This window comes from Macrobrachium nipponense, chromosome 11 (assembly GCF_015104395.2).
Source record: "Macrobrachium nipponense isolate FS-2020 chromosome 11, ASM1510439v2, whole genome shotgun sequence".
NCBI lineage: Eukaryota > Metazoa > Arthropoda > Malacostraca > Decapoda > Palaemonidae > Macrobrachium > Macrobrachium nipponense.
Window position 1 is genome coordinate 26944217 of NC_061087.1, and position 22392 is coordinate 26966608.

Sequence of the window (22392 nt, forward strand, 5' to 3'; positions counted from 1 at the left end):
ACAACGGCATCCCCTTCCCTTCGGGACGAACTAATTTCTACGAGCCAGGCGTGGTGGAGCCCTTGCTCGTTTCGTCCCCTGAACACCCGTCATCATGGGGAAGGAGTACCCCTGTTCTTGCGTCGCTGCTAGATCTCACGCCGACTGTGTTGGATTGGCTGAGTGCCCCGTATCCTCATTACTATATCCTGAAGAAGAACGAACCTGTAGTGTTGACTGGCAAGTCTTTGCTACGGTACCTCAATGCTTCGTCCAGTGCCCTCTTGGAGGAGGGGAATTCTGTCAAGAAAAACCAGGTGCATTCACCAAAAGACGACAACGAAGCCGTCTTCTTCAGCCACGATCTACACGAGATAACGATGTATTACCCGATGAGGTCCGTCCGCACGCCGAAATACAAACTGATCCATAACATCGGGTATAAAATGCCCTTCCCCATAGACCAGGACTTCTACATATCTCCCGTCTTCCAGGACATCTTGAACCACACGAGGGACATGGTGCCCCTCCCTTGGTACAAAACTCTGCAAGAATACTACTACAGGGACCAGTGGGAGTTGTTCGACCTGAAGCTGGACCCTGAAGAACGTTTCAACGTGGCTGAAAAGGGCAGCTACAAGGATATCCTTAAGGACCTGCAGTCTCGTCTGTGGAAGTGGCAGAACCAGACCTATGACCCTTGGATCTGTGGCCTAGGGGCGGTGTTGCAGGATGCAGGGGCGTATGCTGACCATTACGCGTGTTTGCCTCTGTATAACAAAGTGTGAGGTTGTGATCGAGGGAAAATGAGACATATTGTGCCAAATTTTGCAAATGTTGACTCTTCTGATTTACTGTGATATATGTTTGGTGCCAATACGTCAGTTTTCAAGGTATTACATCTTACTGATAGTCAGTCATGTAATACAGAAAACTGGCTCATTATGGGTTTATGATGTTAGTCATTTCTAATTTCTGTGATGATTTTCGTTTTCAACTAAGGATAGCATTTATTTTATCACTTGCAAGGACTGAAAAATAATCACACGCAAAATGCGTAGAGTTCACATTACCTGTAATTACTGACTTATTTAGAAGGTCGTTAAAATATGAAATGTTATCAACTTTGAGCGTTTCTGCATTTTGCATATATCAACAGGTGTCAACTTGACTTGCTTACGACTGAGTCATAACTTCAAAATATTTTTTGAGCATCATGGAACTTAGTATTATATTCTTGTAATAATTGATGTGGTCTCTACTTGAATGTTAACTTACACGAAAGATTTAAAATCAGGAATATGCGTCCAGCATCATAAAATGTATTTTCCTGAATAAGTAAACTTCAAACTTAGATAATAGCTCGCGTGATTACATTTAAATCTTTCATTAATTTAGTAGACGATTTATGAAGAAAAAGTAATCCTAGTCTCTATTTTAGATTTAGATATCCAGCCATACACTTACATTCTTTTTTGTAATCATTGTTGAATAACTAACTCGCTGATGATATTCTAACTTAGTGTCCAAAATAATATTAATGACAGTGATAAGGGTCAGTGGTAAACGCATAATTTCTGATGATATATTTTTCACTCAGGTAGTCGTGTATTATAAGGGAATAACATATCTGATTAAATCCATGACATTTGTTATTTTTGTTCTTATTAAACTGATACTGTAGTTATATAAATAATAAATTTCTGTCCATCTGTATTAATACTTTTGTTTAACTCAGGCCTTTTTTTTCTTTAGAAAACAGGTACATTTATTTCATAAGACCTAGCAAAAGTAAATTCTACTGATGTATACACACAACACACACACACACACACACACACACACACATATATATATATATATATATATATATATATATATACATATTACTCATATTAGGTTCGATAAGACGATTTAGTTTAGATTCGAGAATCTTTAAAATTACATGGCACAAGCTTTCGAATACATGCAATCTGGAATCCAAACCATCCCGTCTAATTGAGTAATATGAAGAAATATACACAGTAAAGTTGTGGGGCAATGTTGTGATCTTACATACATACATATGTTTAAAACACTACTCTGCACCTACAAGGAAAGGTACGTATGCACATGTGGCATTCCTAAATTGTAAACATCAGTGATATCAGCTCAATCAGAGACGATTAAGCAAACACATGACTCATGGTCTGACCGCAACCAGGGTCTGACATTCTCAGTACAAATTTTAACCCCAATAACGCCTCTATAACTGCGAAGAACAGGCTAATAAATCGCTTCAAACGTTGCTCAATGTGCCATTTGAAGTTTTTTTTTTCTAACCAATTCAGGTGAGTAGGTATCTCAGTGGTTTTATCAGTTTATTTCTGTTTTTAGTTGATAGATTTAAGCTGATTCCATATTACAGGTTTTTGTTGAGCCATGTTTATCGATTTTGATTGTAATTGTTATTAGTTTTGTATTTTAGTCCTGATGGTAATGTTATATGCTTCTAAAAATGTTGGTCAGATATGAATTTGAATCATGCATCATATATATATATATATATATATATATATATATATATATATATATATATATATATAGATATATAGAGAGAGAGAGAGAGAGAGACGAGAGAGAGAGAGAGAGAGGAACATAACAAGTGCTCAAAGAACAAAAAAAAAAAAAAAAAACTAATCACCCCAACACTCATTCTCAGCACGTCAGCCCCATGGAGACGAAATTGACGACTCTGCCATGGCTGGTGGTCTCCTTAGTAACGTCGTTCAGCTGCGATGTTTCTGCCAAGAACGTCCTGATGTTGGTCGCCAGATGATGTTGGCCGTGAATTGAAGGTAGTAAGAGGAGGAGGGTCTCTGATTTTGTTTATTTGGTGTTTAGAAAACTGGTATTAACTTGGTGATACTTGGCCACCTGCTTGGGAGCAGGGATTTAATGTGTATAGATTAATGTGTGTGTGTGTGTGTGTACTTTGATATACCTACATACACTCACAGAGATATATATATATATATATATATATATATATATATATATATACTATATACATGTGTATGAAGTAAAAATAGTTTTTATCTTAGTTCAGTACTTGTGGTATGTGAATGTTCTATACAAAAGTTCTTTTTATATATAACCGGTAAACTCACAGCGTCATGATTATTTTATATTCTCTCTCTCTCTCTCTCTCTCTCTCTCTCTCTCTCTCTCTCTCTCTCTCTCCTCATCTCTCTCTCTCATCTATCAATAAGATTTAACAGCCTGTGTTTTAAAACGACGTTTTTTTTTGTATTTAATTAAACGAATTAGATTTAAGGACAAACCCAAAAATCACGAGCTAATTTCATTCTGTAGACTTTAGACCATTAGCGTAAAATTAGCTCTTATAGGTCTATTTACTTACCCTTTGACGTTTGCCACCGACGTATTCAGTGACCTTGGTGATTGTAACGCCAGATACCCTTCAATCAATCAATGTCTCTTATCACTTATCGTGCTGAAAATCTGAAACTTAAACCATAATATGTAGGAGGCACAATTGATTCGGTTAACCAGTTCAATTGATAGGGATAATAGGACGGTATACGAGGGTAGATAGGCGTTGATAAAAACTGAGACTACTTCCCATAAGCTGGGAGGATTATTGTGATAAAATAATGTTACGTAGTCTCTTGAGGTTGATGATTATGGAGATGCATAATTATGGACGTATTTTAACTTCTTCCCGTAGTTTTCCGAATCATGATTTTAATGACGTCCTTTCCAATGAAATCCCGAAGGGGGTAGTGCCTTCAGTGCCCCTTATGCGGTGCACTGTAGGCAATACTTCTTAGCAGCGTTCCCTAACTCCTTAGCTACAACCCATCTCATTCCTCTTACTATACGTCCATTCATATTATCTTTCTTCCATCTTACTTTCCACCCTCTCCTGTCAAATTGTTTCAACATTACGTTCCAACGCTGAATGACCTGACCTCATAGATCCCAGCGCTCGTCCTTCGGTCTAGATTTTATATTCCATTTCCTTTTCACAGATCCACTTTGGTATCAAACCAGTCACTTTCTCGCTTAAGGAGTTGTAGATATATTTTAACCTGGAAGAAGTTGTATGTAGTAGAAAGTGCTTTATGTCATTATTTTCCAGCAGCGATTCATACTTGAATGTGAATATTGTTTGTATAATGCACAAGAAATCATTGCTGTTATCTTCAAGAGTTTGTATATGTGGTCTTAGTACAAGGAAGTTTTTTATTTTCTTTTTTATTTATGCCTTTATCAGTGTTTTAAATCAACCCTTTTTCCATTTCAGGTATATGGAAACACGGCTATCAAAATGCCTAACCTGGACAAGTTAGCAGAACGCAGTGCTGCGTTCACCTCTGCCTTCACAGCAGTCAGCAGCTGTTCCCCTTCGCGTTCAGCCATCCTGACAGGTCTGCCTCCCCATCAGAATGGAATGTTCGGATTGCACCACCTTTTCCATCATTTCTCCTCCTTCGACCAAGTCCGTAGCCTCCCTGGAATACTGTCGAACCACGGCGTTCGAACTGGCATCATAGGAAAGAAACACGTCGGACCTGAGTCTGTTTACCCATTCGAATTCGATCACTCAGAGACGAACGACAATTTACTCCAGGCTTCGAGAAACATTACTTACATTCGGGAGCTCTCTCGAGAATTCATAAGGAGTAATGATTCTCGGCCGTTCTTCCTCTACATAGGCTTCATGGATGCCCACAGGTGTGATGGGAAATTGGGGACGTTCTGCGAGAAATTCGGGAACGGAGACCCGGGCATGGGTTCTATTCCAGATTGGACACCGACGATCTACGGCCCTTCGGAAGTGGAGGTGCCCTATTTCGTCCAAGACACCCCAGCGGCCCGTGGGGACTTGGCAACGCAGTATTTATCCCTCTCCCGACTTGACCAGGGTATCGGGCTGGTTCTCCAAGAGCTCGAGTCGGCCGGCCATGGCGACGATACGCTGGTTATATATACTTCAGACAACGGCATTCCTTTCCCAGGTGCGAAAACTAATCTCTACGATTCGGGAGCCATTGAGCCTCTCTTGGTGTCCTCACCTGATCACCCAGATTCCTGGGGAACAACCAACCCCGTCCTAACCTCTCTGCTAGATCTCACTCCGACAGTGCTAGACTGGCTAAACACGAGTTACCCAAAGTACCATATTTTCGACCGGAAGCCAGTCGAGCTAACTGGAAAGTCATTGTTGGAGTACCTCACTAGACCCATCACTCGAGATAGCCGTAGCGATAACAGTATCTACTCGGGGTTCGAGGGGCGCCTTCAGGAGTTAGAACAGGCTGCCGCTGGTGGTGCAGTTTATGGCAGCCACGAATCGCACGAAATCTCGATGTATTACCCGATGAGGTCGATACGGACGTCGGGATATAAGCTCATTCTGAACCTGAATTACCTGATGCCTTACCCAATCGCCTCGGACATATACAGCGCCCCTTCTTTCCAAGACATATTGAACAGAACGGAGAGTTGCCATCCCCTCCCTTGGTACAAGACCCTCCGACAGTACTACTACAGAGGAAAGTGGGAGTTGTACGATCTCCTGAAGGACCCTGAAGAGCTCCACAATGTGGCAGAGCTACTAGAGTACCAGCAGGTGATGGCCAGTTTGAAGGGAAGGCTGAAAGCCTGGCAAGAAGGTACCAGTGACCCGTGGCAGTGCAGTCCAGAAGGGGTATGGAATACCCAAACAGGCAAGTGCGATCCACTCTACAGTGGCATCTGAGGGTACTAATGACAGAAGCTTATGAGGAGGTCAGCTTCGTTGGAAGTCGATCATTTTATCAAAGTATGTGAATATGGTTTCTAATATATAAAGATCTGTTAAGGTCTAGTGTACAAATATCTGTTATGACCGAGAATTCTATCAGTTAAAGATCTGTTAATGTATAATGTATAAATATCCGTTACGATCGATAATTCTATCAGTTAAAAGTGAATAAGATTTAATGTATATAAAGACCTTTTACGAAAACCTAAGTAAACCAAAATTACTTTTTTCTCTTATCCTGCTGAGGTTTTAAAAGGATATTTGTAATTATCTAACACAGATATAAGAGAAAAAAATTAAAACTAGTTCATAAATAAACAAATCAACAGACTGATGAATCGTATATTAGTAACCAAGATTCGTACGCTTTAGAGAGAGAGAGAGAGTATTTCATCATATTGCCTCGCCTGACTCTTATTGACGAATTTAGAAATGTGCAGTTAAAAGAAAAGTTGTAAAGATCGCGCAGCTGTTGCGGGCCAGGTTGACACTTGTGAATAGAGCAGGAAATTGGTTTTGACCTTAGACGGAGAATGTGTATAATATATAATATATATATATATAGATATATTATATATTATATATATATAATATATTATATATATATAATATATATATATATAATTATGAGAATATTTTATACGCATAGAATGAAAAACAACTAGGATAAGTGTACATGAATTATCATCGAACACTTGTACGTATGCAATTGCCAATTATTTTATTTTATTTTTCTTTAAATGAGACGAAGAAAATCCCAAGCAAAATAACCGGAACTGGAACAATAGAAATAGTATTCTGTTTTGATATCAAAGAGATACCCAACCAAATTCTATAGAGGTAGTAAGCTATCCTATCCTAACCCAACCCAACCTAACCTAACCTAACCTAGGGGCATGGCAAAAAAAAAAAAAAAAAAAACGAGGCTGGTGCAATATTAGCATACATTCTCAGGTATTTGCAGCCCGGGGAATATACCCAAAACAGGAATTGCTGTGATCTTAGCTGTTGAGATATTGATCTCGTGCAAGGAATATTCCCTCTTCTTTTTTTATTGATTTTTTTTTCACGTATTTTCGTAAATGTTCACCAAACTTTGTACGTCGCTCATGCTGGGTGATGTAAAGGCTAAGATTTCTGATACAGTTTTTTTTTTTTTTTTTTTTTTTTTTGCATGGTAGCTAACCACAAAAAAAAGATACGCCGAAGTCTCCTTCGTCACAATCGAGTTTCCTGCACAGCGCATAATGCTGTATGAAGCTCTCAGCCACGACCCATGAAACTCGAAGTACCAGACGCACGATCATGGCTACCTTTAACCTTGAATAAAATAAAAGCTACTTATGCTAGAGGGCTGCAATTTCTGTACGTTTGATGATTGGAGGGTGGATGATCAGCATGCCAATTTGCAGCCCTCTAGCCTCAGGAGTTTTTACGATATGAGGGCGGACAGAAAACTAAATATAAGAAGCCGAATCCTTCCTACTAGCGTTCCCTTCCAGCGACTAATGGGGTCTCCAACCGTGGAAGATTGGCATTTATGCTCTTCCGTCCTGCTTTGGGAGGTACGAGACAATTCGCCAGCCACCAATTAGGACCCCATTTGAATTCGAGCCCGTGACGTGACGTGTGGCTGTAGGATAAGAGAGGAGATGAGTCATAGGATAAGTAAAAAGTGGATGACTGTAGGATCTTTGTAACATACAGGAGAGGATAAGGATGTTTATGTAGATGTATGAATCAGCTATATTTGAACAGAATTGAATATGGAATTTAGGACAAAGGCCAAGCACTGGGACCTATGAGGCCATTCAGCCAGCTGTATTTGTGACAGGGGGTAGTGGCATCACTGCTTAGAATGTATAGATATCTGTACTTATATCAAATCGTTACAACAACTGTTTTAAAGTCTGATTACTTGATGTTTCTTATGCACTGACTTCACAGTAACAAGGGGAAGCGCCTCAGCGGCGTGATCAGTATGGTCTTGACCTGCCACCTCTGTGGCTGCGAGTTCGATTCTCGGGCATTCCATTGAGGTGAGAGATGTGCATTTCTGGTGATAGAAGTTCACTCTCGACGTGGTTCGGAAGTCACGTAAAAGCCGTTGGTCCCGTTGCTGAATAACCACTGGTTCTATGCAACGTAAAAACACCATACAAACAAAACAAACAAACAGTAACAAGGGGCATCCATACCAGAGAAAAAAAGCAAAACAACACAGAAGATATCCTCAACTTTATACGAGTCCACTGATTCAACAGTTTTTTCCCCCACTGACGAAAATAAAAAATTACTGTACTTACTTCTTGGAACGTTGATTGTACCTGTATAAATCAGTTCAAGCAAATGTTTACATTGACTGAAAAGGACAGCGGTCCCAAATAATGGTAAAAATGACTGTATTGTATACCTAAGACCATATCTCCGGTGCATGTAAACGCCTCAACACTGGATTTCGGAAGAACCGTCTTCCGTAAATTCCCCAGGACCTGGGGAATTCCTCCAATAAATGCGATTCAGCCGAAGGAAGCCAAAAACTCATTAAGTATGAATGTGAGATGTTCATTCGACCAAGGGGGAGGAATGAGGAATTTTGCGGTTGTAGAAGCTAGCCTTATGCCAGCACAGAGTCTCACACCTGAGTCATCTTCCCTTTAGCGAGCTAATGATTGCAAGAAACCAGGTTAACCGAGCGATTACGGTCTACCCAAGAGCGAGAGCCCGTGTTGGTGACATAACGTCAGCTTAAACTAAAAGCGTCAACAACCCAGTGATGACTTTGTGATGAGAATATCAAGTGCCCGGCCATGAAAATGACAATGCCCCGTCCTCAGTTACCCGTGATGGGGTTTCCCAAGGAGGGATTCAACCTCTTTCGGGCTTCCCAAAGGAGGTTTAATAGGGATTCAACCTCCTTGGGGTTTCCCAGTCTTTGGGCATGAGAGATGGGCTTGGTATGCTATATAGTATAGATTCTGGTTACTGATAACTGGGTGTTATCGAGAAGAATGCTCAATCTCACTCTCTAGTCACGAAGAAACGATAACTGAGAGAGAGAGAGAGAGAGAGAGAGAGAGAGAGAGAGAGAGAGAATAAACTGCAAAACAAGGAAGAAGGGTAAAGCAATAAACAGATCGTGTTGCGCGGAATACACAAATCGTTAGACCAACAAAGGCATAAATGCATAACCTCAGTACGTAAAGGACTTTGTAAATGTATAAATGAATCATTAAAAGCAGTAAATACTTCAAAGAATGAGGTGGCCAACAAAAGAAAAAATAAATAAATAAACGGACGGATACTCTGAATAAGACAGAGCACGAGATCTATAAAAATCCCCGTTCAAAGTACGTGTGCACTCAGCTACTCACCTTGCGGGACCCTCCAGACACAAGGTCTGGAAGACTGGAACGCGAGCGTATTTCCAAGCAGTCAAGCTTTACCTTGGACAACGTTCAGACGTGTGGTAATCTTGTCCTTGTTCACCCAGTGCCTTAGCTGCGCTTGATTCAAAAACTCTTCAAGATATTTGCTAGATAGATTGAAGGCAATACTTCGTTTTATATATTTGTGAAATGGTGTTCGCTAGAAAGTGACTCAGTGGTTATTGAAAACATAATTGATTCTTGATGGCGAGACAATAAAAACTGTAGGTTTGCCCAAACGGTAGTTATTCAAGGGACGACACAGACTGATTACAGGTGAGAAGGTCGTGTTCAGGTGATGTATATGAGAGAATAATTTACTAAAAATAATGACATTTAGAAGTGTTCCAACAGTTAGAATAGCAACCAAACAGTTGTCATTTAGGGGACACATATATCGCTGACCGAGTCGGAGGTAAATGAAGGTATATTGCCTGAAAAGTTCAACACCAAAATAAATGATTAAATAAATGAATAAATAAATAAAATAAAAAAGGGGAAATCAGATTGTAACCATAAACCACGCATGTACGTCTCCCAAACAGCAACACTGTCATACCAGTTATTTATGAGAAACCAAGATCCATTACAGCAAGCTCAACTGTTGTCCCATGACAACAGAATGTTGGCAGAAGCTTAAAAGAGCTTGCAGCTAGAAAAAGCCTAATATTATTGTTGCTTATTATATAATAAATACATATATGTATATAGAATACGTCACAAACACAAGTCGGAAACATATCGCAAACATATCACTAACAGGCTGATAGTAAGTCAGTTACCATAAGTGTGAAGACCTTGTAAGGCTGACTAGCATGTCGTCGCCTTGTATTCAACATGTTTGCGGTGTGTTTGCGACAAGTTGTTTAAGACCTGGTAAGGCTTACCGATATGTCGTCTCCGTAAGGGGGTAGTGCCGTCAGTGCACCTCAAGCGGTGCACTGTAGGCATTACTTAAGGTTCTTTGCAGGGTCCCTCTGACCCCCTTTCATTCTTTTTACTGTACATCCGCTCATATTCTCTTTCTTCCATCTTGCTATCCACCATCTCCTAACAATTGAGGTTTTCTTCCTGTTATACCTTTACAAACCTCTCTATTCTCGGTTTCCGTTTCGGCGCTGAATGACCCCATAGGTCCCAGTGCTGGGCTTGCAGAATTGGCGGGGTACAAACTTTCCGCTCATGACTACGAACCTGATCCCTGCTTGCGTCGCCTCAGGGTATACGAAGCTGACTTGCAGGTAGCGGTGTGTTCCATTAACCCGTAAAAGCGAACGAATAACGAAAGAATTCTTGAAGGATGGCGTATACAGAATAAGGGGGAGGGTGGGAAGGGGGGGGGGGGGGGGGGTGCGGGGGGGGGGGGGGGGGGGGGGGGGGGGGGGAGGCGTCGCAACGAGTTCCCGAAACACACACTGTATAGATTCATTTTTAAGCATATTCGTAGCCATGCATAATTGTAGAATGCGGATTTGTTCCTCCTTCAAGTTCATTGTTGTGTAGACGATATTTGACAACACATAAACTTTAGTACTAAGTGATTTCAGTTTGCGTTTCTATGCGCAGGGTGTCCATAAAATCCCAGTACCATTACTGGTATTTATTGCTTTTAATGGTCCTGGGACTTTATGGACACCCTGTACCGTATGATGATTCCCTGGCCAGTCGACTGAATATTCATTGAAAAAAAATGTCCAAAACAGGATAATTCGCTGTAGATAACTGTTAACATCAAGAGACCAATAAGTCATAAATTGATTAATAAGTTATTACCTCATATTAGTTTTAGTATAGTCAATATATTTATTCCCTGTAGAAATGACGCGAGAATCGCTTAAAGAATGATACGGATTTAGCTCTTTAAACGTTAGGTCCCGTTAAAAAAAAAAAAAAAAAAAAAAAAAAAAAAAAAAAAAAAAAAAAAAAAAAAAAATCTTATACGTACGTAAGTATATAACATTTGGCCGTAACAACGTGACGTCCTTGTGCAAGCATATTAGAATGTAGTTAAGTAAAAAATCTCAGACGTGCAATCTTACGTACATGAAGACCTTGAAAATAAAAACAAAAAAATCCAACCGCACAATCTCATTAGACACCCTACATTGGTCTAAAGCGTAAGCATACAATTGAGTCCTATAGTTTTTTCACATCAATCGCGCATTTGATGGCTAAGGCCGTCCCTTACGAAGCTCCTGATTGGCTGTTGATAAGCCACTCACAGGGCTGGAAAAACTCAGTCTCTCGAGAGAGTTCACGTAGGTGGGATGCATTTTCCACCTCTCCTGAAAGAAGTATACCTCAAGCGAGGTGGAACGTAGAAGCTACCCATGTGAACTCTCGAGCGAGACTGAGAGTTAAAAGTCCTGCGGCGGGTGGCTTATCAACAGCCAATCAGGAGCGTCGTAAGGGACTGGCCTAGTCATCAAATGCACGGTTGATGTGAATTTACTATCGCACCTGATACTTACATCCCCTTTTTCTTAGTTGTATTCTTGCCAGTCATCGTCCTCATCCGGACGTTCGGGTCCGGTAAACTCGCGTAATTATCCGACCCCGGAAGTGGACCATCTGTTCAGCCTCAGTTAGGAGAGTTTTTACTCTTGACGTTTCGCATCCGTTACGCATTTTCCTCCCCGAGATGTTACGAGGAGTTACAAGGATTAGGATGTCTCTAAGACTTGTTAGTGCATCCTAAGAGGAGACATCGTGTGCTCACTTCTCTGTAGGGGCAGGTTTTACGTTTTACTGTGCATTCACGGTGTCCTAATAATTTGAAGAGTACCGAACATTCCCCTAAAAAAAAAAAAAAAAAAAAAAAACAAAAAAAAAAAAAAAAAAAGGGGGGGGGGGGAGGGGGGCGGGGCGGAATGCCATATCTTAAAAACTAACCATAGAATTTTCTTGAAAATAATCTCGTTACATTTGTTGACTGTCAATAGTTCTACTTAGGAGTAAATGGCTTTAGTTGGTCATAGCTTAATTTCATTATATAATATGACGTTTAATTAATGACTCCGTAGAGGGATAGCACCGTCAGTGCACCTCATGCAGTGCACTGTAGGCATTACTTAAGGCTCCTTGCAACGTCCTTTCGGTCCATAGCTGCAACTACTTTAATTTTTTTCATTGTACCTCCGTTCATATTCTCTTTCTTGCATCTTACTTTCCACCCTCTCATAGAATATGTTTTCCTCCTGCTACACCTTTCAAACCTTCCTACTCTCGATTTCCCTTTCAGAGCTGAATGACCTCATAGGTCCCAGCTGCATTCTATTCTTTAATGAATGAGAGATATCTTCTATTCTGTTTTGCAGGTGTCAACGAATGAGTCAACATGGCGGGCAGACTTTGGCTTGCGGTCGTCTTAGTGCAAAGTTTCGTGGCTTCAGTCGTCTTGCAGCAGCAACAGCAACAGCATCGTAATTAGATACTTTACTTCTTTATATATTCAGGAGAGAGAGAGAGAGAGAGAGAGAGAGAGAGAGAGAGAGAGAGAGAGTTCTTGGTTTGCGTTTGGCAACCACTAAGAACCGTGGTCAAATAAAAGGGAAGTAGACGCAAGCTAGAGAGAGAGAGAGAGAGAGAGAGGGAGAGAGAGAGAGAGAGAGAGAGAGAGAGAGAGAGAGAGAGAGAGAAGGGGGCGGAGAGGGAGTTTATGAATATCTTAAAAATGGTTTCACCCCCATGAAGTGAGGATTACCTCGTCTAGAACCAACTGGTTACTTAGCAACGGGACCTACAGCTTTTTGTGGGATCCGAACCACATTTATGACGAGAAATTAATTTCTAATCACCAGAAACAGATTCCTCTGATTCCACGCTGGATTACCTCGTCGAGTCCTTCCCTTTTTGAAGGTATATATTTTGAAGGAGCAATGTACACTCATACGTAGTCTCTCTCTCTCTCTCTCTCTCTCTCTCTCTCTCCTTGCCATGTTCGAGATTCATATATGGACCATCCAGCTGTGAGCTATATGAACTTCTACCCCGAACTACATCGCAACAGAGAGAGAGAGAGAGAGAGAGAATATTTTTATCTATTCTTTTTTTCATTTACAGAATTTTCTCAGGAGCAGATAAATACTATTAAACAACTCGCTGAACGGATCTCTCAAGTGAATTCGTCTGGGCGTAAGTATCAGTCTTTACTATCTATATATATATATATATATATATATATATATATATATATATATATAAATATATATAGATAATTATGTATATATATACGTTATATATATACGTATATATATATGTATATAATAGACATATATATAGATATATATATAGACATATATATATATATATATATATATATATATATATGTGTGTGTGTGTGTGTGTGTGTGTGTGTATATGTATGTATATATATATATATATATATATATAATATATATATATATATATATATATATATATATATATATATATATATATATATATATATATATATATATATATATATATATATATATATATATATATATATATATATGATTTTGAAGATTTCCAGAAAAACTTTCCTATTTGAACTTCGATAGCAACACGTTTTTAATTAATGTGAAGTATAAAACGTTGCTGTGTATATGAGCTTAGTCACCGCTAATTCATAGTAAAAGGATCCTCATGTTTATTGATCTGTTTTTTTTTCTACAGAGATGCGTGATGACATCATCCGGAGCGTGGTTGAGGACGTTTTGGCCAACCCTGTAATATCGGAGCTTATACGTCAGCAGGGTTTGCAGATCATCAGGGCGACAATGGTATTATTATTATTATTATTATTATTATTATTATTATTATTATTATTATTATTATTATTATTATTATTATTATTATTACGCAAAGGAACTCACAGACTCGCGAAAAATTGTTTGTGAATTAAGAAGCCACAATTATATATAGTAAAGTTTATCAATATGCAAAAATATTTTAACCTAAACAGTGATGAGGGAAAGAAAATGCTTTTTTCTTTTACATAATCATACATAATAATTGTGGAGTTTTATTACAGGAACACTTATTATTATTATTATTATTATTATATTATTATTATTCATTATTATTATTATTATTATTATTATTATTATTATTATTAGTTATTATTATCATCATCTTTTGTAGCATAAGCTGTGGTCATATCAGCAGTATTAGTTGTAAAAGTATTAATTTTATGCAGGCTGTAGTTTACGGAAGGGAAGCATATTTTGCGTAACTAGTATTTTCTGTGAATAAATTTTCACATGAAAGAGTTCCATAGACTGTTACAGCTCATGGTGAGGGCGCAACTTGGTTGCTTCTGCGTGATCGAATGCTTCTCACTGGCCCTCTTACAAACCAACGGGTATCGCACTGTGGACCTTGGTGTTGGTGCCTAAGGAACGTCAGTGGAGACTGGTAGTTTCCACAGGATATCATCTTCTTTTTCATGTTTGGCCATATTCCAGAGGTACACACCAGGCGTCTTAACCCCATGAGCACCCTACCAGCGTTCTGAAGTCCACACAAGGCCTCTTAAAGTCTTTAGCACTTCAACAACCTCGCTGTTATAAAGCCAGTTCAGTCTAACTGACCCCACTTTGTAGATACCCTGTAGGGGGTTAGTGCCGTCAGTGCACCTCATGCGATGCACTGTAGGCATTCCTTAAGGTCCTCTGCAGCGTGCTCTCGTCCCCTAGCTGCAACCCCTTTCATTCCTCTTACTGTACCTCCTTTCGTATTCTTTTTCTTTCATCTCACTTTCCACCCTCTCCTAACAATTGATTCCTAGTGCAACTGCTTTGAGGTTTTCCTCCTGCTACACCTTTCAAACCTTTTGTTGTCAGTCTCCATCTCAGCGCTGAATGACCTCATATAGGTCCCAGTGCTTGGCTTTTGGCCTAAATTTTCTAAGCAGATAAAGTGAAGCAGCCAAAGACTGAGTGGGACCACTGTTACTTCTCTTGAAATGAGATGACTCTTTCCTGACGTCGCCCGTATTTCGTTTCTCTTGCCAGGGGCCTCCGTGCTAACTCTGGCTGCCAAGACAGGAAGTCTTGGGGTGGCGCAGGCTACTCTCAACACAGGAACCTTCATTGACTTGCAAGACGAAACTGGTAAGAACAGAATAAGAATAGTTTTATATAGACTGGGTAAGAGAACTTGATTTGAGGAGAGATTGGTTACGGGTCAAGGTGTGTATCGTATAAATAAGCTGTTTCAGGTTAACTGAGACTGATCTTAAATACAACCTAGTGACAGATTCATACATGATTATAAATGAATGCCAGCTTCATTCATAAATGTAACTCATATCCAACTAAACTTCATTCATAAATACAACTCAGTGCTAATTTCATTCTTACATGCGACTCATTCACAACTTCATTCATAACAATGAGTAATTGTCTTCAATCCAAAACAGGTTGGACTCCTCTCCTTCACGCTGTGTCAAAGAACCACACTGATGTCGCCATGTATTTGATTTCTGTAGGCGCCAACGTCAACATGGCCAATAATGACCACGGTAATGTAATCTCTCTCGCTCCCCCCACCCCACCTCTCTCTCTCTCTCTCTCTCTCTCTCTCTCTCTCTCTCTCTCTCTCTCTCTCTCTGTATGGATGTTTTTCTCTTAGTTCCTATTGACATGCCAATAATGCCCCTTGCAGTTCACCAGTGTAAGGTTCCTGTAAGGATATCTCTCTCTCGCTCTCTCTCTCTCTCTCTCTCGAGTAATGCCATTTTGCTTGGTGAGACGTACCTGCGCACAGTCTGATTAATCAACAGATATCATGCGTTTAACATTCGTCTAGAAATCGAAAAATATCCAGAAGTGTTCGTGAACTGTCGGTGATAAGATTAGTGTGAAAACAGTAGGATAAAGCGTCTACTAAGTTAGTTTATCGAGTGAAATATTGTAAATCGGATCAAGATGGCAGTAAGTTCCAAGTGTGGAAAAAAAATGGTGAAATCTTGTGTGTCTAGCAGATATGCAATATGATGAGATAGCAGGAAGGGAGCTGGCATTTCTCATCTATGAGACTAATAACAGCCCTAATCAAAAAGTCACAAAAGCATTCATAGACATATTAGATGGATATGATCCTTCAAACTGGAACAAATCAACAGAAAACATCTTGAAAATAATTGAACGACTTCCAAATAGAATCTAAGTGGTCATGAGACTCATAAAGAAAATTTACATCAATCAACATATTCTGACAAAGAAAATGAATAAGGTGAACATTGTGAATATACTAATTGATGCAATAGGAAAAAGAATGCCAAAAGCATGCAAACTGTGTAAGGTGTGGTATAGCCAATTAATCCACAAAACCAGATCAGAAAATGTTCTGCATGCAACATTCCAACGCATCCTCAATGTGCTAAAGTCATTCAAAATATGAGTAAGGATACCAGCGTATTTTGCTCAACATGTCTATCATGGATAGACAATGTTATTAAATCAAGACTTAATGTGCAAATAGTAGAGGATGAAGAAGAAGAGGAAGAGGGAGAAAAAGAAGAGGAAAACGGAAGAGAAGAAAACAAAACTGAAATGACAGAAAAAATAATGAAAACAAAGAGCAAGACAAGAGTATGGATGCAGAGATACTCATTGATACTACATATGAGGCAATCAAGCAGCATACATACGAAGAAATAAATTACGACATGACTACACAAAATAAAATCCCGAAGAGGCTCTACCCAGATCTGCACACTGATGGGAAAGAGGAAAAAATAGACAAGAAAGACAAAGTCTGCACCCTTTTAAAAAGAGGGAATTGCAGATTCGGTGAAAGATGTTACTACAAACATCCCAAGGTATGTCACAACTTTGAAATCTATGGTAAATGTGCATACCTAGACAGCTATGAGGATGAATGCAGAGATCTTCATCCAAAAATATGCAAAAACCTAAAAGAAGGAAAAGGATGTAAGTTCGACAAAAAATGTAAATATATGCACCCTGTAGCCATGAATCAAAATCAATTAAATAATCAATTAAATAATAAAATCCAAAATAGAAAGGAAACAAATAGAGGAACAAAGAACATGAGGTGAAGGAAAAAAGCAAGCCATCACTGCGATATGGAGTGTCGGCAAAGAAGTTTCCAAGCATCAGGCTCCCAAAATACTAAAGCTCTCAAGAAGATAAATACCTGTATATAATGAATGCTAGGGAATGATGCAGATACGGAGAAAATTGCAGATTCAGACACAAAATGAATAATTATGATAACAGAAGATCAAATATTTTGGAAAAGTTGGATTTTTAATGTCAGAATTTCTGGAAATGAAGAAAAGAACAACATACCAGAACAGGAAAGAGACATGGGAAAATCTTTATTATTAGCCATATTAAATGAAGGAGATAACATGCATACCATCATAGTGATGAATGTGCAGGGTTTAGTTACGAGTAACTCAAAAAGAAAAATAGAGTTCTTAGAAGAACTAACTCAAATTGAAAAGAAAATAGATATAATGAATATAAGTGAAACCTGGTATTCCCAAGAGACTGGTCATAGTGATCAAATAAAAGGGTTCCAAACTTATACATCAGGTAGAAAAAATAGGAATCAAGGGGGAACCGCGATATATGAGAAAGACAAAAAAACACGGAAAAATATATGAGAAATATTGTAACTCAGAATGTGAACTAATAGCGGTAGAATTTGAACCTGAAAAATTAATGAACATAGTAATATATAAACACCCTAATACTAAAGAGTTTGACACAATAATAGAAAAATTGGATGATATATGTAGAAATCACAAGGACTAGACTATTCTCCTATCCGGAGACTTTAACTTTCCTTTCGTAGACTGGAAAGAATGAATAGGAGATTGTGGTTGTATTTATACATATAAAAAAGAGAGTAATAGTAGTGCAGAAGATAAGAGGCAATTCGAAAAGCTATTAGATATGCTACTAGAATACAACATTCAACAAATAAATCACCTGCCAACAAGAAAGGAAAATACTTTAGACCTAGTATTTGTGAACGAGGTGAATTATGTTAAAGAAATAATAGTTTATAATGCGAGTATTTCAGACCATAATGCCATAGAATTAACAGTCCATTCCAAAGCAAGTGAAAACAGAGATAAGCAAGAAATGAAAAAGTGGGAAGGATATGGAAAATACAATTTCTACAGTAAAAAATATAAAATTGTCAGAAATAAATAAAAAATTAAACAAAGATTGGGATAACATTTTTGTAAGTGATGATATTATATAAAATTTTGGAAAAAATAGTGAATAAATATATACCGAAGGAGAAAAGTAAACATCAGTCATGCATACCAAGAGACAGAAGGATCTTGTTCCAGAAAATCAGAAAATGGCAAAAAGGTCTTGCAAAAGAAAAAAATGCATGGAAAATGATGGAACTAAAAAGTAAGATAGAAAATGCAGAACAAAAGATTATTCAATCAAAAGAAAATGAAAAACGGGACTTGGAAGAAAAAACCCTAGTAAATATCAAGCAAAACCCCAAACTATTGTACTCGTATGCGAAAAAGATGAATGAAAGAAGAATAGAAATAGGCCCTCTAAGAATTGAAGGGAGATTAACGAACAAAAAAAAGAAGTATGCAACATATTGGCAGAAAGATATAAGAGAGAATTCACCCCTAGAATTGAAAATGAAGATAATGATACAGAAATAAGGGACGAAAATAGTGAATATTTATCATACTTAGATATTAATGAAGCTGATATTGTGCAGGCTATTAATGAAATTAAAAATGGAGCTGCAGCAGATCCTGATGGTGTCCCTGCTATTTTGTTAAAGAAAGTAGTTTATTCTATCGCAAAGCCACTTGCAATATTATTAAGACAAAGTGTAGATACAGGCAAGATTTATGATGAGCACAAATTAGCATATATTACCCCTACTTTCAAAAGTGGATCAAGACTAGAGGCAAGTAATTATAGGCCTGTGAGTCCAACATCACATATTATGAAAGTGTAATGAAAGGTAATGAAGACAAATATTATGAAACATTAATAAAAAAAATTTGTGTAATATAGGACAACATGGTTTTGTACCCGTAAAAAGTACACAAACCCAACTGTTAGTCCCCCATGAGAACATATACAAAAATGTGAAAAACGGAAATGAAACAGATGTGGTTTATCTAGACTTTGCAAAAGCTTTTGACAAGGTAGATCATAATATATTAGCGAAGAAAATTAGAAAACATAATATAGTGGACAACGTAGGAAGATGGTTAAAAGAATTTTTACACAACAGAAAACAGATAGTTATTGCAAACGATGAGAAATCGGATGAAGCTAAGGTAATATCCGGTGTGCCACAAGGTACGGTGTTAGCTGCATTACTGTTTGTTATTATGATTGCAGACATAGACAGTAATGTTAAGGACTCGGTAGTGAGTAGTTTCGCCGATGACACAAGAATAAGTAGAGAAATTACTTGTGTAAGTATATGACTGGGCAGAGGTAAATAGGATGGTATTTAACTCTGATAAATTTGAGTCAATAAATTATGGAGACAGGGAAGGAAAGCTATATGCATATTTTTACGTATATAGCGGGCCTTGAGAGAGGCTAGATACGTAAACGGAAGTGATTGAGGGATTTCAAGAGGGAATTGCTTTAACTTACTGTAAACTGACAGTTATTATTAATTTCTTTAGAGGGAAGGTCGCCAGAAAACTCAGCTCGTTACTTTAAAGCTATTTATTTACAAAAGGCAAAAACCCGTGCTGGGCTGGAGAAAAGGTAAATGATGGCTCCACTGGAGCTGGTTTCATACACTTGGGTAATGCCACACTTGCGGGCAGAGAGACGGCACGTGACTCATGGAATCTGGAAAAGAATCCCAGATTAAACAAGATAAAAGGAAAAATGACTTCTTGCTTTGATTAATTAATTCTCTAATACTGGGGAGAAGGAACTTTTAAGGTTTCACTGAAGTATGCAATGAGTCCATTGGTCTGGGACGATCACACAAGGGGAAGCATGCGGCTATGAGGCAGTGAGAGGGAACAAAAGGATGAATTCCTTTTGTTGCTGGAAATTGAATTGGGAGAATGAGGATCAAAATTATAATAGGTGATAAGGGACTGGCAATATGTTGTTTCACAAGACGTACCTGGATGTCGTGTTCAGTGGCTCTTTGTAGAAAAGCATGGCCCCCTTTGTCTGAGGCCTGGGGTCATAGGCGCGCCCACTAACACCCTGGGTAGGCCTAACAGGAAGCAGGTAATTTGACCTCTGTCCGAGATCACGTCTCGCAGCCGACTGAGGCAGAATTCAGGTGGTTTGCTTGGGGGTTGGAGGTTCCGCTTAACCCCCCACGATCAAAGGCAAATCCTGGAAAACAAGCATACAGCCAGCAGAGGGGTCACAGGAAAGAGAGCTTAAGGTATAAGGTCTATTGAAGTAAGTACCAATCTGCCTACACCCTTCCCTTTTGAGATACGTCCCTATAGCTGATAAAAGACTCTTTTCCCCAACTGGGGAACTCTCTATCTCTAGCTGGCGGGTTTTGGGTTTCCCGCGTTACTAAAAATCAGCTGATATTCTAAAGAAATGGCTGCCGTTTTTCCCTTTTCCAAATCAAATTATTTAGTTTAATTGCGGGGTAGACGAACGATCTATAAACGTCACAGCTCCCCCTGTTAGAAGGCATTCACTCCCTTTCGGGCGTGAAGGTCTTGGCTTAAATAATTGATCGTCTCGACTACCCGTTTCTCCTACTCCAACTTGAAGTTTTTTGAGCAGCGATACAGCTGACTACAATGGCCTACCTAACTTATAGGCAAAGATGCTAAGTGTACTAACTTAATGTAGTGATGTAATATAGCCTAAGTAATAACTACGGGTTGTCTGTGACGACAGTCTACTCTACCCCTAGATAAGGTTACTTGAAAATTATACTTTCTACTAACGTAATGCCCTGGTACTAAATCATTAGCCTAACCTACTCAATACAGTTAAAGGGAGACGCAATCATTCCAGAGTGTGGTACGCACAGCAGTAGTTAAGCGACGAACTGTTAAAAATACATAATGAGAGGTAATGATGCGTGGGGATGATGAGTGGTTAATTGACCAGGAGGGAAATGCAATGAGGTAATTATAAGTGAGGGTTAGTATTACAATGGCTAGGGGTTAGAGGGTTAGTGGCTACTGGCAGAGATTCAGGCTGGCTACCTTCTCTGGGTAGGTGCCAGGATCATTCTGCAAATGAATGCGACACTGTACCTCGGGCACAGGTGTCAAGGAGAGCATGTGGCTCTTTTTGTTAATATGTTAATGATTGGTTACGTCCCATTCTTCTTCTTCTTCTTATTCCTCCAGGACCTGGCTATACCAGTCCTAGGAGTAGACGGAGGCACAGACTCTGGGGAAAGGCCAGAAACGCCGGCAGGAGCAGAGGCAGTGGTAGCCTGAGGGATTTCAGGAGAACACCCTACTTCGGTATCTGCAGCAAAACCGTCGTAGAGGTGGAACCTACTGCAGGGGAGGCCCTCACTCCGGCTGCTGCGACAGCCGTCGTAAGGGGAAAACTCCAGGCTGACTCCTGGTCGGGCAGTTCCTGGCTTTCCAGAGGAGGTGAGAATGTTAGGTCTGCCGGAGGTTCATCTCGGGCGACAGTGGTGAGGTGAAGAAGACGGAACTAGTGATTGGCCATGGGCTGTGGTAAGCTCCATGCCTGGGTTGGAGGATATCCTGTAGGAGGATCCTTGATAAGGTTTAGGCGCCGGCGCTAGCTCGGGCCAGGTCGCAGAGGTCAAGTTCGGTGGTGGCTCTACGTCCAGGCTGGACGGAGCTTGGCACTGCTCAGTGCTGCCAAGTGGTACTGGCAGAGAGTTGAGGTCGACTGGACCTGTGGCGGGTACCGGAGGTGCAATACCTCTCAGCGTGCCCTTGGTTATGGGAGACAGAGGGTCCTGTCTCTTTTGGAAGGCTAAGCCTTGTGGGACTTGGACAGTGTCCGCTGCACATAACTTGCTAGGGCACCTAGGCCAATTTGTGGAGTGCCCTATTACGTTACAGGTCTTGCAACGGAACTGTGAATGGTCAATCTCCCTCCTTGGTAACGGGGGGAGACTGTTGGTGGATGTACTTCCTAGAGGAAGTAGAATTTCGGTGACTCCTTGCTTTGGAGTGAATGACATGGGGTTAGGACCCCTAGGCTTTTTGAATTT

The 22392-nt window shown here is 39.5% G+C and overlaps 2 protein-coding genes and 1 pseudogene across 3 annotated transcripts in view; all 3 read left to right on the forward strand.

The window, feature by feature from the left end:
* Positions 1–1695, forward strand: part of LOC135199270 (N-sulphoglucosamine sulphohydrolase-like) — a 7631-nt gene extending 5936 nt beyond the window's left edge. Inside the window, 1 exon segment of the mRNA XM_064227195.1 lies at positions 1–1695. This exon segment is cut by the window's left edge and continues 129 nt beyond it. Within this exon segment, the coding sequence (XP_064083265.1) occupies positions 1–767 (767 nt within the window). The 3' untranslated portion in view covers positions 768–1695.
* A 987-nt stretch (positions 1696–2682) lies between these two features.
* On the forward strand, positions 2683–6116 carry LOC135199401 (N-sulphoglucosamine sulphohydrolase-like; annotated as a pseudogene).
* Positions 6117–9217: 3101 nt separating this feature from the next.
* Positions 9218–22392, forward strand: part of LOC135199636 (26S proteasome non-ATPase regulatory subunit 10-like) — a 28636-nt gene continuing 15461 nt past the window's right edge. Inside the window, exons 1-6 of one of the 2 annotated variants that reach the window (XM_064227822.1) lie at positions 9218–9495; positions 12537–12641; positions 13282–13353; positions 13879–13985; positions 15219–15317; positions 15626–15727. In XM_064227822.1, coding sequence (XP_064083892.1) covers positions 15676–15727 — 52 coding nt within the window. In that variant the 5' untranslated portion in view covers positions 9218–9495; positions 12537–12641; positions 13282–13353; ... (1 more) ...; positions 15219–15317; positions 15626–15675. The remainder of the gene's footprint in view (positions 9496–12536; positions 12642–13281; positions 13354–13878; positions 13986–15218; positions 15318–15625; positions 15728–22392) is intronic. The other variant, XM_064227889.1, reaches the window with a different exon arrangement.